The 12,988-nt window shown below is 39.7% G+C and overlaps 1 protein-coding gene across 1 annotated transcript; it reads left to right on the top strand.

Annotated features, from left to right (window-relative positions):
• The first annotated feature begins 6,495 nt into the window (after nucleotides 1-6,495).
• LOC132546646 (uncharacterized) lies at nucleotides 6,496-12,721 on the top strand. The gene is made up of 3 exons (XM_060210369.1): nucleotides 6,496-6,727; nucleotides 11,446-11,745; nucleotides 12,237-12,721. Exons 1-3 carry the CDS (start codon nucleotides 6,496-6,498, stop codon nucleotides 12,719-12,721), a joined length of 1,017 nt encoding a protein of 338 aa, XP_060066352.1.
• Nucleotides 12,722-12,988: the final 267 nt, after the last annotated feature.

The following is a 12,988-nucleotide window of genomic DNA, read 5'->3' on the forward strand; positions in this document are numbered from 1 at the left end:
TGGATGTTTGTGTTTCTATTTTCTCTGGGCACGATGTTTGTGTTTCTATTTTCTCTTGGCTGGATGTTTGTGTTTCTATTTTCTCTGGGCACGATGTTTGTGTTTCTATTTTCTCTGGGCTGGGTGTCAGTATTTCTATTTTCTCTGGGCACGATGTTTGTGTTTCTATTTTCTCTGGGCTGGGTGTTTGTATTTCTATTTTCTCTGGGCTGGGTGTTTGTATTTCTATTTTCTCTGGGCTGGATGTTTGTGTTTCTATTTTCTCTGGGCACGATGTTTGTGTTTCTAATTTCTCTGGGCTGGGTGTCAGTATTTCTATTTTCTCTTGGCTGGATGTTTGTGTTTCTATTTTCTCTGGGCACGATGTTTGTGTTTCTATTTTCTCTGGGCTGGGTGTCAGTATTTCTATTTTCTCTTGGCTGGATGTTTGTGTTTCTATTTTCTCTGGGCACGACGTTTGTGTTTCTATTTTCTCTGGGCACGATGTTTGTGTTTCTATTTTCTCTGGGCTGGGTGTCAGTATTTCTATTTTCTCTTGGCTGGATGTTTGTGTTTCTATTTTCTGTGGGCTGGATGTTTGTGTTTCTATTTTCTCTGGGCAAGATGTTTGTGTTTCTATTTTCTCTGGGCACGATATTTGTGTTTCTATTTTCTCTGGGCTGGGTGTCAGTATTTCTATTTTCTCTTGGCTGGATGTTTGTGTTTCTATTTTCTCTGGGCACGATGTTTGTGTTTCTATTTTTCTCTGGGCTGGGTGTCAGTATTTCTATTTTCTCTGGGCTGGATGTTTGTGTTTCTATTTTCTCTGGGCACGATGTTTGTGTTTTTATTTTCTCTGGGCTGGGTGTCAGTATTTCTATTTTCTCTTGGCTGAATGTTTGTGTTTCTATTTTCTCTGGGCACGATGTTTGTGCTTCTATTTTCTCTGTTCACGATGTTTGTGTTTCTATTTTCTCTGGGCTGGGTGTCAGTATTTCTATTTTCTCTTGGCTGGATGTTTGTGTTTCTATTTTCTCTGGGCACGATGTTTGTGTTTCTATTTTCTCTGGGCTGGGTGTCAGTATTTCTATTTTCTCTGGGCACGATGTTTATGTTTCTATTTTCTCTGGGCACGATGTTTGTGTTTCTATTTTCTCTGGGCCAGATGTTTGTGTTTCTATTTTCTCTTGGTTGGATGTTTGTGTTTCTATTTTCTCTTGGTTGGATATTTGTGTTTCTATTTTCTCTGGGCACGATGTTTGTATTTCTATTTTCTCTGGGCTGGGTGTCAGTATTTCTATTTCCTCTGGGCACGATGTTTGTGTTTCTATTTTCTCTGGGCACGATGTTTGTGTTTCTATTTTCTCTTGGCTGGATGTTTGTATTTCTATTTTCTCTTGGCACGATGTTTGTGTTTCTATTTTCTTCTGGCACGATGTTTGTGTTTCTATTTTCTCTGGGCCGGATGTTTGTGTTTCTATTTTCTCTGGGCCGGATGTTTGTGTTTCTATTTTCTGTGGGCTGGATGTTTGTGTTTCTATTTTCTCTGGGCACGATGTTTGTGTTTCTATTTTCTTTTGGCTGGATGTTTGTGTTTCTATTTTCTCTGGGCACGATGTTTGTGTTTCTATTTTCTCTGGGCACGATGTTTGTGTTTCTATTTTCTCTGGGCACGATGTTTGTGTTTCTATTTTCTCTTGGCTGGATGTTTGTATTTCTATTTTCTCTGGGCTGGGTGTTTGTATTTCTATTTTCTCTGGGCTGGGTGTGTATTTCTATTTTCTCTGGGCACGATGTTTGTGTTTCTATTTTCTCTGGGCACGATGTTTGTGTTTCTATTTTCTCTAGGCACGATGTTTGTGTTTCTATTTTCTCTTGGCTGGATGTTTGTGTTTCTATTTTCTCTGGGCACGATGTTTGTGTTTCTATTTTCTCTGGGCTGGGTGTCAGTATTTCTATTTTCTTTTGGCTGGATGTTTGTATTTCGAAATTCCCGAGGCCGGATGTTTGTGTTTCTGTTTTCTCTGGGCACGATGTTTGTGTTTCTATTTTCTCTGGGCTGGATGTTTGTGTTTCTATTTTCTCTGGGCACGATATTTGTGTTTCTATTTCCTCTGGGCACGATGTTTGTGTTTCTATTTTCTCTGGGCACGATGTTTGTGTTTCTATTTTCTCTTTGCTGGATGTTTGTGTTTCTATTTTCTCTGGGCACGATGTTTGTGTTTCTATTTTCTCTGGGCACGATGTTTGTGTTTCTATTTTCTCTGGGCACGATATTTGTGTTTCTATTTTCTCTGGGCTGGATGTTTGTATTTCTATTTTCTCTGGGCACGATGTTTGTGTTTCTATTTTCTCTGGGCACGATGTTTGTGTTTCTATTTTCTCTGGGCACGATGTTTGTGTTTCTATTTTCTCTGGGCACGATGTTTGTGTTTCTATTTTCTCTGGGCTGGATGTTTGTGTTTCTATTTTCTCTGGGCTGGATGTTTGTGTTTCTATTTTCTCTGGGCTGGGTGTCAGTATTTCTATTTTGTTTTGGCTGGATGTTTGTATTTCGAAATTCCCGAGGCCGGATGTTTGTGTTTCTATTTTCTCTGGGCACGATGTTTGTGTTTCTATTTTCTCTGGGCTGGATGTTTGTGTTTCTATTTTCTCTGGGCACGATGTTTGTGTTTCTATTTTCTCTGGGCTGGATGTTTGTTTTTCTATTTTCTGTGGGCTGGATGTTTGTGTTTCTATTTTCTCTTGGTTGGATGTTTGTGTTTCTATTTTCTATTGGCACGATGCTTGTGTTTCTAATTTCTCTGGGCACGATGTTTGTGTTTCTATTTTCTCTGGGCTGGGTGTCAGTATTTCTATTTTCTCTTGGCTGGATGTTTGTGTTTCTATTTCATCTTGGTTTGATGTTTGTAAGCGTCAGCTAATTCATTGCCAAAATATTTTGTCTAAATTAAACTTAATATCCATGATGAAGTCAAAGCCTTTCCTTTTAAACCAATGCTAGCTTTTCTTTACCGTATTCGTTATCAAAAACTGTTTATCCAGTTTTTACATTTGTCATGATGTGATATTCAGACATGGAGGAAAAAACAGCTTGTGCTAATTGAGGCAACACCAATTTATCGGCACAATGGTGTGTAGACGGTAATAGACTTAATGCATACTAGCATAGACAGGGGTAAGTAAGACGTGTCTGATTTCTTTAACTAATAATAGCAAATTAAGGATTACTTATATACGAAGTCTATGCTAATTTTTAGGATAGGAGTGTTTTGGGGTCTGCACGTCTTCAAGTTCTTATGTTATATACAGAAATTGACATTTGATTTTTCTCGTGCCTGCAAAAGATCAAGTTATGTGATTTGGAAGACAAGTGTTGGAAATATGTCATATGAAAATCTTCCCATGTTTACACCTTCTTTTGGAATTTCCTTTCAAGACAATATGTGTGTGTGATGGTGCGGACCTCCAGGGAAAATTGTCTTTAATGATTCATTCGTCTGTGTTTCATGTCATTAAATTCAACACATAAGACTATCCACATCAAAGTCCGAACTCGTTTAAATATTAATGACTCATTCCGATTAATGCGAAAGTGTTCTATTCTCATGCTAGCAAATGTTCAAGGTAATTGGAACATATAGAATACCTGACAAGCTTGTTTCCTTTAGAACCGTCCGTCCACAGGATGTCTCCCTATTGACATCGACTTTTATCGTGTACGAATTTTCAAAAGGCCATACAAGTTAATAGCACCATCTTCAATTGTAGATTGCGAAATGATTGTTAACATGGCAATGACAAATATTTGTAAAAGCTTCACACAAAGCTTGTTTCAAGAAAATATGTGTATAAATACGACTCTCGGCGGGAGTTTACAGAACTCCAGGGAAATTTGTCTTTAATTATTATTGTTTTCGTCGATGCTTCTATGTCAATAAATTCAACACACAACACTAACAACATCAAAGTTCGAAATCGTTTAAATATTGATGACTCATTCCGATTAAAATTAAAATGTCTAATTCCTTTCATAGCAGATGTTCAAGGTAATTGGAACATATATAATGCCTAACAAGCCAGTTTCCTTTAGAACCGTCCGTCCACAGGATGTCTCCCTATTGACATGGACTTTAATCATGTTCGGATTTTCAAAAGCACACACAAGTTAACAGCAACATCTTCATTATAGATTGCGAAATGATTGTTAACATGACAATAACAAATATTTGTAAAAGCTTCACACAAAGCTGTCCCGTAGGCGTAGACCAATCCATTATTACCAAGAAGTCGCTAAAAAGGTCGCTGATACAGAGCAAAAACCCGCATCGTGAAACTGGAATAATATTTATACATCGACCTTAGGGTAATCATCGAATATTGGAAGAGTCGTAACGATTCTCATTTGTGTTTGACGTCACACTATTTCCTTGGCAGGATATCCTGGGAAAATTAAACCATTATGGATTTGTCATTAATGGTCAATTCCAGGCCATCAAAGACGATTTATTCTTACGTCATCTACACATTAGTATTTTAAAAGCATTTGTTTGTTCAAAAATATTAACAGACCTCAATGACGACTCCAACGCATATAAATATTTTAGCTTCATATGAATAGTAAAGGGACGGTGAACGATTTATGTTTGCATACCTCGATGGTATGAAGCCATCGAATATGTGAATGTGGTCATAATCCAATTCAATGCAACCTTTTAGCGATGGTGTTTATAATTGTTATACTTATATAAATATATTATAAATTTCAGATCGTCCATCCTTTCATATGTTTTGAACAAGATCCCTACATAGCAATTCATCATATACTAGTACTTAATAACATGTGCAGTCACCGGAAACCTTTATCTTCTGCATCCTGTTGATGTGGATCAAACTACTGATCTACTTCAACCCTTTTGACTTTGCTTATTTTGAGAATGGAATTAGGTCATGTTTCTTGTTTCAACTTGAATCGACGCCGATGCTGTAAATGACAATACAATGATCTTTGTCATAACATACTTTGTATTTAAAAATAAAAATCGACATATGAACAAAAGAAATAGTTACATGGAGACCCATGCGTTGTTCGTATTTACAATTCAGCTTCATGAATGCGATTCTTCCTTGTAGAAAGTATAGGCGTTACCTTTCCTTAGAATTGTGTTTTTTGTATTTTACTAAATTACATTACAATATTTTTCGTGTTGCCAATACAAAGCTATTTTCCATTCTTCCTAGTGATAAAATGTCTGTCCCAATGTTCTGCCACCTCACTTACCACTTTGGTTCTACACGAGGAGGTAAAGTCATGGAGCGAAGCAAGACAAATTTGTAATCAGGACGGTGGAAAACTGATGTCAATTCAAGACCCCGACAAGTTAGCCGACCTCCTGCACATGGACTCTCTACCATCATGGAACAATCGCGTGTAAGTATATACGTGTTAAAATGTCAATATAGGATACTTCAAGACTTCCGTTTCATACAAAATCGACGGAACGATTCTAAAGATTTCTTGCACATTTGGTCCGAAGACCTAAGTGAGCTGAAGGGATACCGCATCGTCCATCGTCCAGCGTCTGTTAACTTTTTCTATAGATCATTACTAGGCTTGAAAGCCTGAGCGGATTATAACCAAATTTGGTCTGAAGCATTCTTAGAGGAAGAGGAATTGATTTTGTATATGTGTTGGGTCTGGGCCCCCTTGGGGTTTGAGAAGCTGGGCTACATGATTTTTTTTCAAGATCTATCTTGTTCTTCAGGAATTTCAGGGTATTGTTCAGTCTGGGCTGAAGAATGCCTGAATGAAGAGAAGTCAGTTTTATATTAAAAATGGATGTATGCCTCCTGAAATGAGAGTGGCTGGGATCAATAGGAAAACATGGCAAATTCCTGACCAAAATGCCTGGATTATGTTTCAGTTTGTCCTGAACTAAGTTTGAGTGAAGGGGTTAAGTTTGTATAAACATTGCCCCCCCCCCTCCACCTCCCCCCTAGGACTAAAGGGTGTCGGGTCCCATTAATGGAAGAAGAGCACATTCTTTAAAATCCTTTTCTGTTGGAAATTTAGTAATGTACGAAAAGTGCATCTAATACCCTTTGAGAGGAGGGTCAAGAAAAAAGATAAAAGTCTTCCAAATACTTTTCCTTTTCTAAATCCTCTGAGCGCCTTTATCCCTGGCCTTCCATTTCTGAGTCGAGAGTTCGAGGTTACACAGGGCAGTCACCAGGCCTTCGGTGGTATACTTCTGTATGATTGTACAATTAGATCGGCTATAGTTCCACACTATTAAAAGGATTATCCTAACATATCACAACCTCTCACAAACTCCTGATCTGAATACATGCACACTCAACTAATCAGGTTTTAAATGATAGAATAACAACCTACAACGAACGTTCCTTAATTTGAGATAAATAAACCTGATTGTAAAATATACTTTCGATCACACTGTTTTGTGTACAGCGATGAAAACATCATCAACAACCATTGGCAACCTCCGTTGTTTCAGAATGACTTCCGAATTGTGGTTTGGTTTGCACACGGATGTAGGAGCATCGTGTGACATGGTACAATATCAGTGGGATGATGGAGAACCATTAGGGAGCTGGTCAGACTGGTATGTTGGGTCATATACGGAGCCTAACTCGTGTTCTTCTGACCTCTGTATACGCATATCGTCATCAAAATGGAAGACTATAAGCTGTAGTAACCAGTATGGATTTGTCTGCGAATATCTTGGAGGTATATCAATAATATTGTATCATCCCGATACAGTTTTGATAAGTTTTTCATTTCAAGAGCGAGAAAACCTGTCATTCAAGTTCATGAAAAAATGATGATACAGGTAGTTTGAAAAAAAATGAAGTAAACCAACTATATCAACCAGATACTGCCAACCATCAGGGTTATGTTTGTTTTATGAATCAAATATTCAAATTAGTGCTATTCATTCAAGTAAGACACATGCTTATCTATAGCATTTGTAATGAGATTATAGATAATTGATGCAATCGCTACACGTCAGGCGAAATACGAAAACAATATCGATGAGGAAGGAATAAAATACTATGTTGATACTTATCAAAAGTGATAATTCGTTGTTTATGAGAAATTCGGGTTATTACCGATCGCCTTTATCAAAAATATTGTACCTTCATATAAAACCACGAGTCAGAACTACTGCTAGATACATTTTCTTCACTTTAATTACATGTACACTTTCTTATGAAATCAACTACATTTAGCCTTCTCCTGACATCACCTACATCTAGCCTTCTCGTGACATCACCTACATTTAGCCTTCTCCTGACATCACCTACATCTAGCCTTCTCGTGACATCACCTACATCTAGCCTTCTCCTGACATCACCTACATCTAGCCTTCTCGTGACATCACCTACATTTAGCCTTCTCCTGACATCACCTACATCTGGCCTTCTCCTGACATCACCTACACCTAGCCTTCTCGTGACATCACCTACATTTAGCCTTCTCCTGACATCACCTACATCTAGCCTTCTCGTGACATCACCTACATCTAGCCTTCTCTTGACATCACCTACATCTGGCCTTCTCCTGACATCACCTACATCTGGCCTTCTCGTGACATCACCTACATTTAGCCTTCTCCTGACATCACCTACATCTAGCCTTCTCCTGACATCACCTACATTTAGCCTTCTCTTGACATCACCTACATCTAGCCTTCTCGTGACATCACCTACATCTAGCCTTCTCCTGACATCACCTACATCTAGCCTTCTCCTGACATCACCTACATCTAGCTTTCTCGTGACATCACGTACATTCAGCCTTCTCTTGACATCACCTACATCTAGCCTTCTCGTGACATCACCTAAATATAGCCTTCTCTTGACATCACCTACATCTAGCCTTCTCGTGACATCACCTACATCTAGCCTTCTCCTGACATCACCTACATCTAGCCTTCTCCTGACATCACCTACATCTAGCTTTCTCGTGACATCACGTACATTCAGCCTTCTCTTGACATCACCTACATCTAGCCTTCTCGTGACATCACCTAAATATAGCCTTCTCTTGACATCACCTACATCTAGCCTTCTTTTGACATCACCTACATCTAGCCTTCTCATGACATCACCTACATCTAGCCTTCTCCTGACATCACCTACATTTAGCCTTCTCCTGACATCACCTACATCTAGCCTTCTCCTGACATCACCTACATATAGCCTTCTCGTGACATCACCTACATTTAGCCTTCTCCTGACATCACCTACATCTAGCCTTCTCGTGACATCATCTACATATAGCCTTCTCGTGACATCACGTACATTCAGCCTTCTCTTGACATCACCTACATCTAGCCTTCTCTTGACATCACCTACATCTAGCCTTCTCGTGACATCACCTACATCTAGCCTTCTCCTGACATCACCTACATCTAGCCTTCTCCTGACATCACCTACATCTAGCCTTCTCCTGACATCACCTACATCTAGCCTTCTCGTGACATCACCTACATTTAGCCTTCTCTTGACATCACCTACATCTAGCCTTCTCGTGACATCACCTAAATATAGCCTGACATCACCTACATTTAGCCTTCTCCTGACATCACCTACATCTGGCCTTCTCCTGACATCACCTACATCTAGCCTTCTCGTGACATCACCTACATCTAGCCTTCTCCTGACATCACCTACATCTAGCCTTCTCTTGACATCACCTACATCTAGCCTTCTCCTGACATCACCTACATTCTCCTGACATCACCTACATCTGGCCTTCTCGTGACATCACCTACATTTAGCCTTCTCCTGACATCACCTACATCTAGCCTTCTCCTGACATCACCTACATCTAGCCTTCTCGTGACATCACCTACATTTAGCCTTCTCTTGACATCACGTACATTTAGCCTTCTCTTGACATCACCTACATCTAGCCTTCTCGTGACATCACCTACATCTAGCCTTCTCCTGACATCACCTACATTTAGCCTTCTCTTGACATCACCTACATCTAGCCTTCTCGTGACATCACCTACATCAGCCTTCTCTTGACATCACCCTTCTCTTGACATCACCTACATCTAGCCTTCTCTTGACATCACCTACATCTAGCCTTCTCTTGACATCACCTACATCTAGCCTTCTCGTGACATCACCTACATCTAGCCTTCTCTTGACATCACCTACATCTAGCCTTCTCGTGACATCACCTACATCTAGCCTTCTCTTGACATCACCTACATCTAGCCTTCTCATGACATCACCTACATCTAGCCTTCTCCTGACATCACCTACATCACCTACATCTAGCCTTCTCGTGACATCACCTACATCTAGCCTTCTCCTGACATCACCTACATCTAGCCTTCTCGTGACATCACCTAAATATAGCCTTCTCTTGACATCACCTTTATCTAGCCTTCTCTTGACATCACCTACATCTAGCCTTCTCGTGACATCACCTACATCTAGCCTTCTCCTGACATCACCTACATCTAGCCTTCTCGTGACATCACCTACATCTAGCCTTCTCCTGACATCACCTACATCTAGCCTTCTCGTGACATCACCTAAATATAGCCTTCTCTTGACATCACCTACATCTAGCCTTCTCTTGACATCACCTACATCTAGCCTTCTCGTGACATCACCTACATCTAGCCTTCTCGTGACATCACCTACATCTAGCCTTCTCGTGACATCACCTACATCTAGCCTTCTCGTGACATCATACATCTAGCCTTCTGACATCACCTACATCTAGCCTTCTCATCTAGCCTTCTCGTGACATCACATGACATCACCTACATCTAGCCTTCTCTTGACATCACCTACATCTAGCCTTCTCCTCTCCTGACATCACCTACATCTAGCCTTCTCGTGACATCACCTACATCTAGCCTTCTCTTGACATCACCTACATCTAGCCTTCTCTTGACATCACCTACATCTAGCCTTCTCCTGACATCACCTACATCTAGCCCTCTCGTGACATCACCTACATCTAGCCTTCTCTTGACATCACCTACATCTAGCCTTCTCTTGACATCACCTACATCTAGCCTTCTCGTGACATCACCTACATCTGGCCTTCTCCTGACATCACCTACATCTAGCCTTCTCGTGACATCACCTACATCTAGCCTTCTCCTGACATCACCTACATCTAGCCCTCTCGTGACATCACCTACATCTAGCCTTCTCTTGACATCACCTACATCTAGCCTTCTCTTGACATCACCTACATCTAGCCTTCTCTTGCCTTCTCTTGACATCACCTACATCTAGCCTTCTCTTGACATCACCTACATTTAGCCTTCTCTTGACATCACCTACATCTAGCCTTCTCGTGACATCACCTACATCTAGCCTTCTCCTGACATCACCTACATCTAGCCTTCTCCTGACATCACCTACATCTAGCCTTCTCGTGACATCACGTACATTCAGCCTTCTCTTGACATCACCTACATCTAGCCTTCTCGTGACATCAGCTACATCTAGCCCTCTCGTGACATCACGTACATTCAGCCTTCTCTTGACATCACCTACATCTAGCCTTCTCTTGACATCACCTACATCTAGCCTTCTCGTGACATCACCTACATCTAGCCTTCTCGTGACATCACCTACATCTAGCCTTCTCCTGACATCACCTACATTTAGCCTTCTCCTGACATCACCTACATCTAGCCTTCTCGTGACATCACCTACATCTAGCCTTCTCGTGACATCACCAACATCTAGCCTTCTCCTGACATCACCTACATTTAGCCTTCTCTTGACATCACCTACATCTAGCCTTCTCTTGACATCACCTACATTTAGCCTTCTCTTGACATCACCTACATCTAGCCTTCTCGTGACATCACCTACATTTAGCCTTCTCGTGACATCACCTACATCTAGCCTTCTCGTGACATCACCTACATCTAGCCTTCTCTTGACATCACCTACATCTAGCCTTCTCCTGACATCACCTACATCTAGCCTTCTGTTGACATCACCTACATCTAGCCTTCTCCTGACATCACCTACATCTAGCCTTCTCCTGACATCACCTACATCTAGCCTTCTCTTGACATCACCTAAATATAGCCTTTATCTTAACGTCATCTAAACCTAAACTTTAAACTTTACCTGGTTTTTGCTTTACTTTTGTTAACAACAACTATCATTCACGTGGTTTATAATTTACCATACCCTTATTTAAATAAATTTAGAGCTAGAATAAGAACCTAGTATCATTTCCTTGTCTTTAAAAAAAGGATTTGATAGAACAACCTACCAAATCGTTAAACAATGTTTGTCTTTCATGTTTAGAAGTTTCACAAATGACTTAGTAGATAAGATTCTATAAACTTATTTTACTTTCTCTGAACATTGATTTTCTTGTATTCCACTGATAAATCTACGTAAAATGCGATATTAGAAGGTATGATTATTTATTATCTTCAACAGGTACATGTGGCTTTGAAACAGTAACGGACAAAACATTCACGAGGGGGCCAGACAGCAGCGATATCCCGGATGTTCAAAACATTTTTACAAGAATAGAATCAACAAATAATTTAGCAACTTGCTTGGAAGCGTGCCAGATGTCTTCAATTGGTAATCTTGACTGTTGGTTTGTAGTGACCAACATCAGTAACGCCGATGTTTGTTACTTGTACTATACAAGTGACAAATACCTAGCAGATAGACCCCAAAATACAACAGTCACAACGGGCCTCAGCATTCACGTTAAACGATGTGGAAACGGTAAGACTATTCTTTTAATATTTTTTTTAAAACTTGGTATCCATGAGCAACAAGAAAAATCAAGAAAATATCAACATTGCAACATAAATATGATCTAAACTCGAATCACATAAACCTAGGACAAACTATGAACAAAGAAAAGATCAACCAAAACAATTTTGAACATTACTACCTAAAATATTTGTGTAGAAAAAAGACCAGTATCAATTTAAAATCGTAACGATCAAATTATTGAGATGCTATCACGCATTCTACTTACTGTTACCTTTTCTAAAAGCACAAGTTCCTTTACTGGTGGAAAAATAACGACACATTTATTAAACTATGGAAACCTATAAATGCATATCCTAAAAAAAGTTCCTTTCGAAATGAGGGAAAATAACGACACCGACGTGAAACTATAGATATCTTTATGAATTATTCGAATAGTTGAAAGACTAGGGATTACTTAGTCAAGTCTAATTTTGTACTTCCGATTTTGTCCTTTGCAGTTGCTGTATATGGCGAAACGACATCATCAACATCGGCAGCAACAACCACGACAACATGTGTTGCACTGACAACAGTTGAGGCGTCAACTACATCGACCACACAGCCAACAACTACACTAACAACCACACAACAACACACATCTTCTGTCCTTACTACAACTGTAGGTGTTCAAACAACGAACAGCGTAGAGTGTTTGAAATACAGCAATCAGACGATAACATACACATTCGCTGAACTTCAGGAACAGGTGAAGAAACTCAAAGCTGAGCTCATGGTGATAAAAAACAGTACAAATAGATACATGAGAACGCTCATCAGCGTTTATGATGGTCGAGCAAGCGCTGTCAGCGTGGGTGTTATAGGCGCTTTCTTCCTCGGTGTCATTCCTGTACTCTTCTTTATTGCTGACATGCCAGTACTGTACAGACATAGCACGGGACGATGGGGCGATTGTAGCAACCAGAATAATTGTGATGGAATTTGATATCGCTTTCCGTTTCGTTACATGTATTTTGTATTTTATATTATTGATAAAGTTCACAACAGGCACGATATTTAACTTTATTTTTAGACAAAACATCTGTTGTATACAACTTTTTATCGGAAATGAAATCAAGGCACTGATTGTTGTTTCAAATTATTGACATTGAAATTGAAAGTTTTCTAAAGACTTTCAACTGTATTGCAGTGCTGGCTTAAAATGATGATTATAGCCTAAACGTTGGTAAGAACATCAGAATATATATTTTTT

Source organism: Ylistrum balloti, unplaced genomic scaffold (genome assembly GCF_031769215.1).
Source record: "Ylistrum balloti isolate Yb309-2 unplaced genomic scaffold, AGI_CSIRO_Ybal_v1 Utg369900, whole genome shotgun sequence".
NCBI lineage: Eukaryota > Metazoa > Mollusca > Bivalvia > Pectinida > Pectinidae > Ylistrum > Ylistrum balloti.

Bases quoted from the DNA above. Each gene is read 5' to 3' on its own strand.
- LOC132546646 (XM_060210369.1), top strand. From the start codon at position 6,496: ATGACTTCCGAATTGTGGTTTGGTTTGCACACGGATGTAGGAGCATCG. The intron at 6,728-11,445 runs GTATATCAATAA...TATCTTCAACAG, and splicing joins TGTCTGCGAATATCTTGGAG to GTACATGTGGCTTTGAAACA. The intron at 11,746-12,236 runs GTAAGACTATTC...TGTCCTTTGCAG, and splicing joins CGTTAAACGATGTGGAAACG to TTGCTGTATATGGCGAAACG.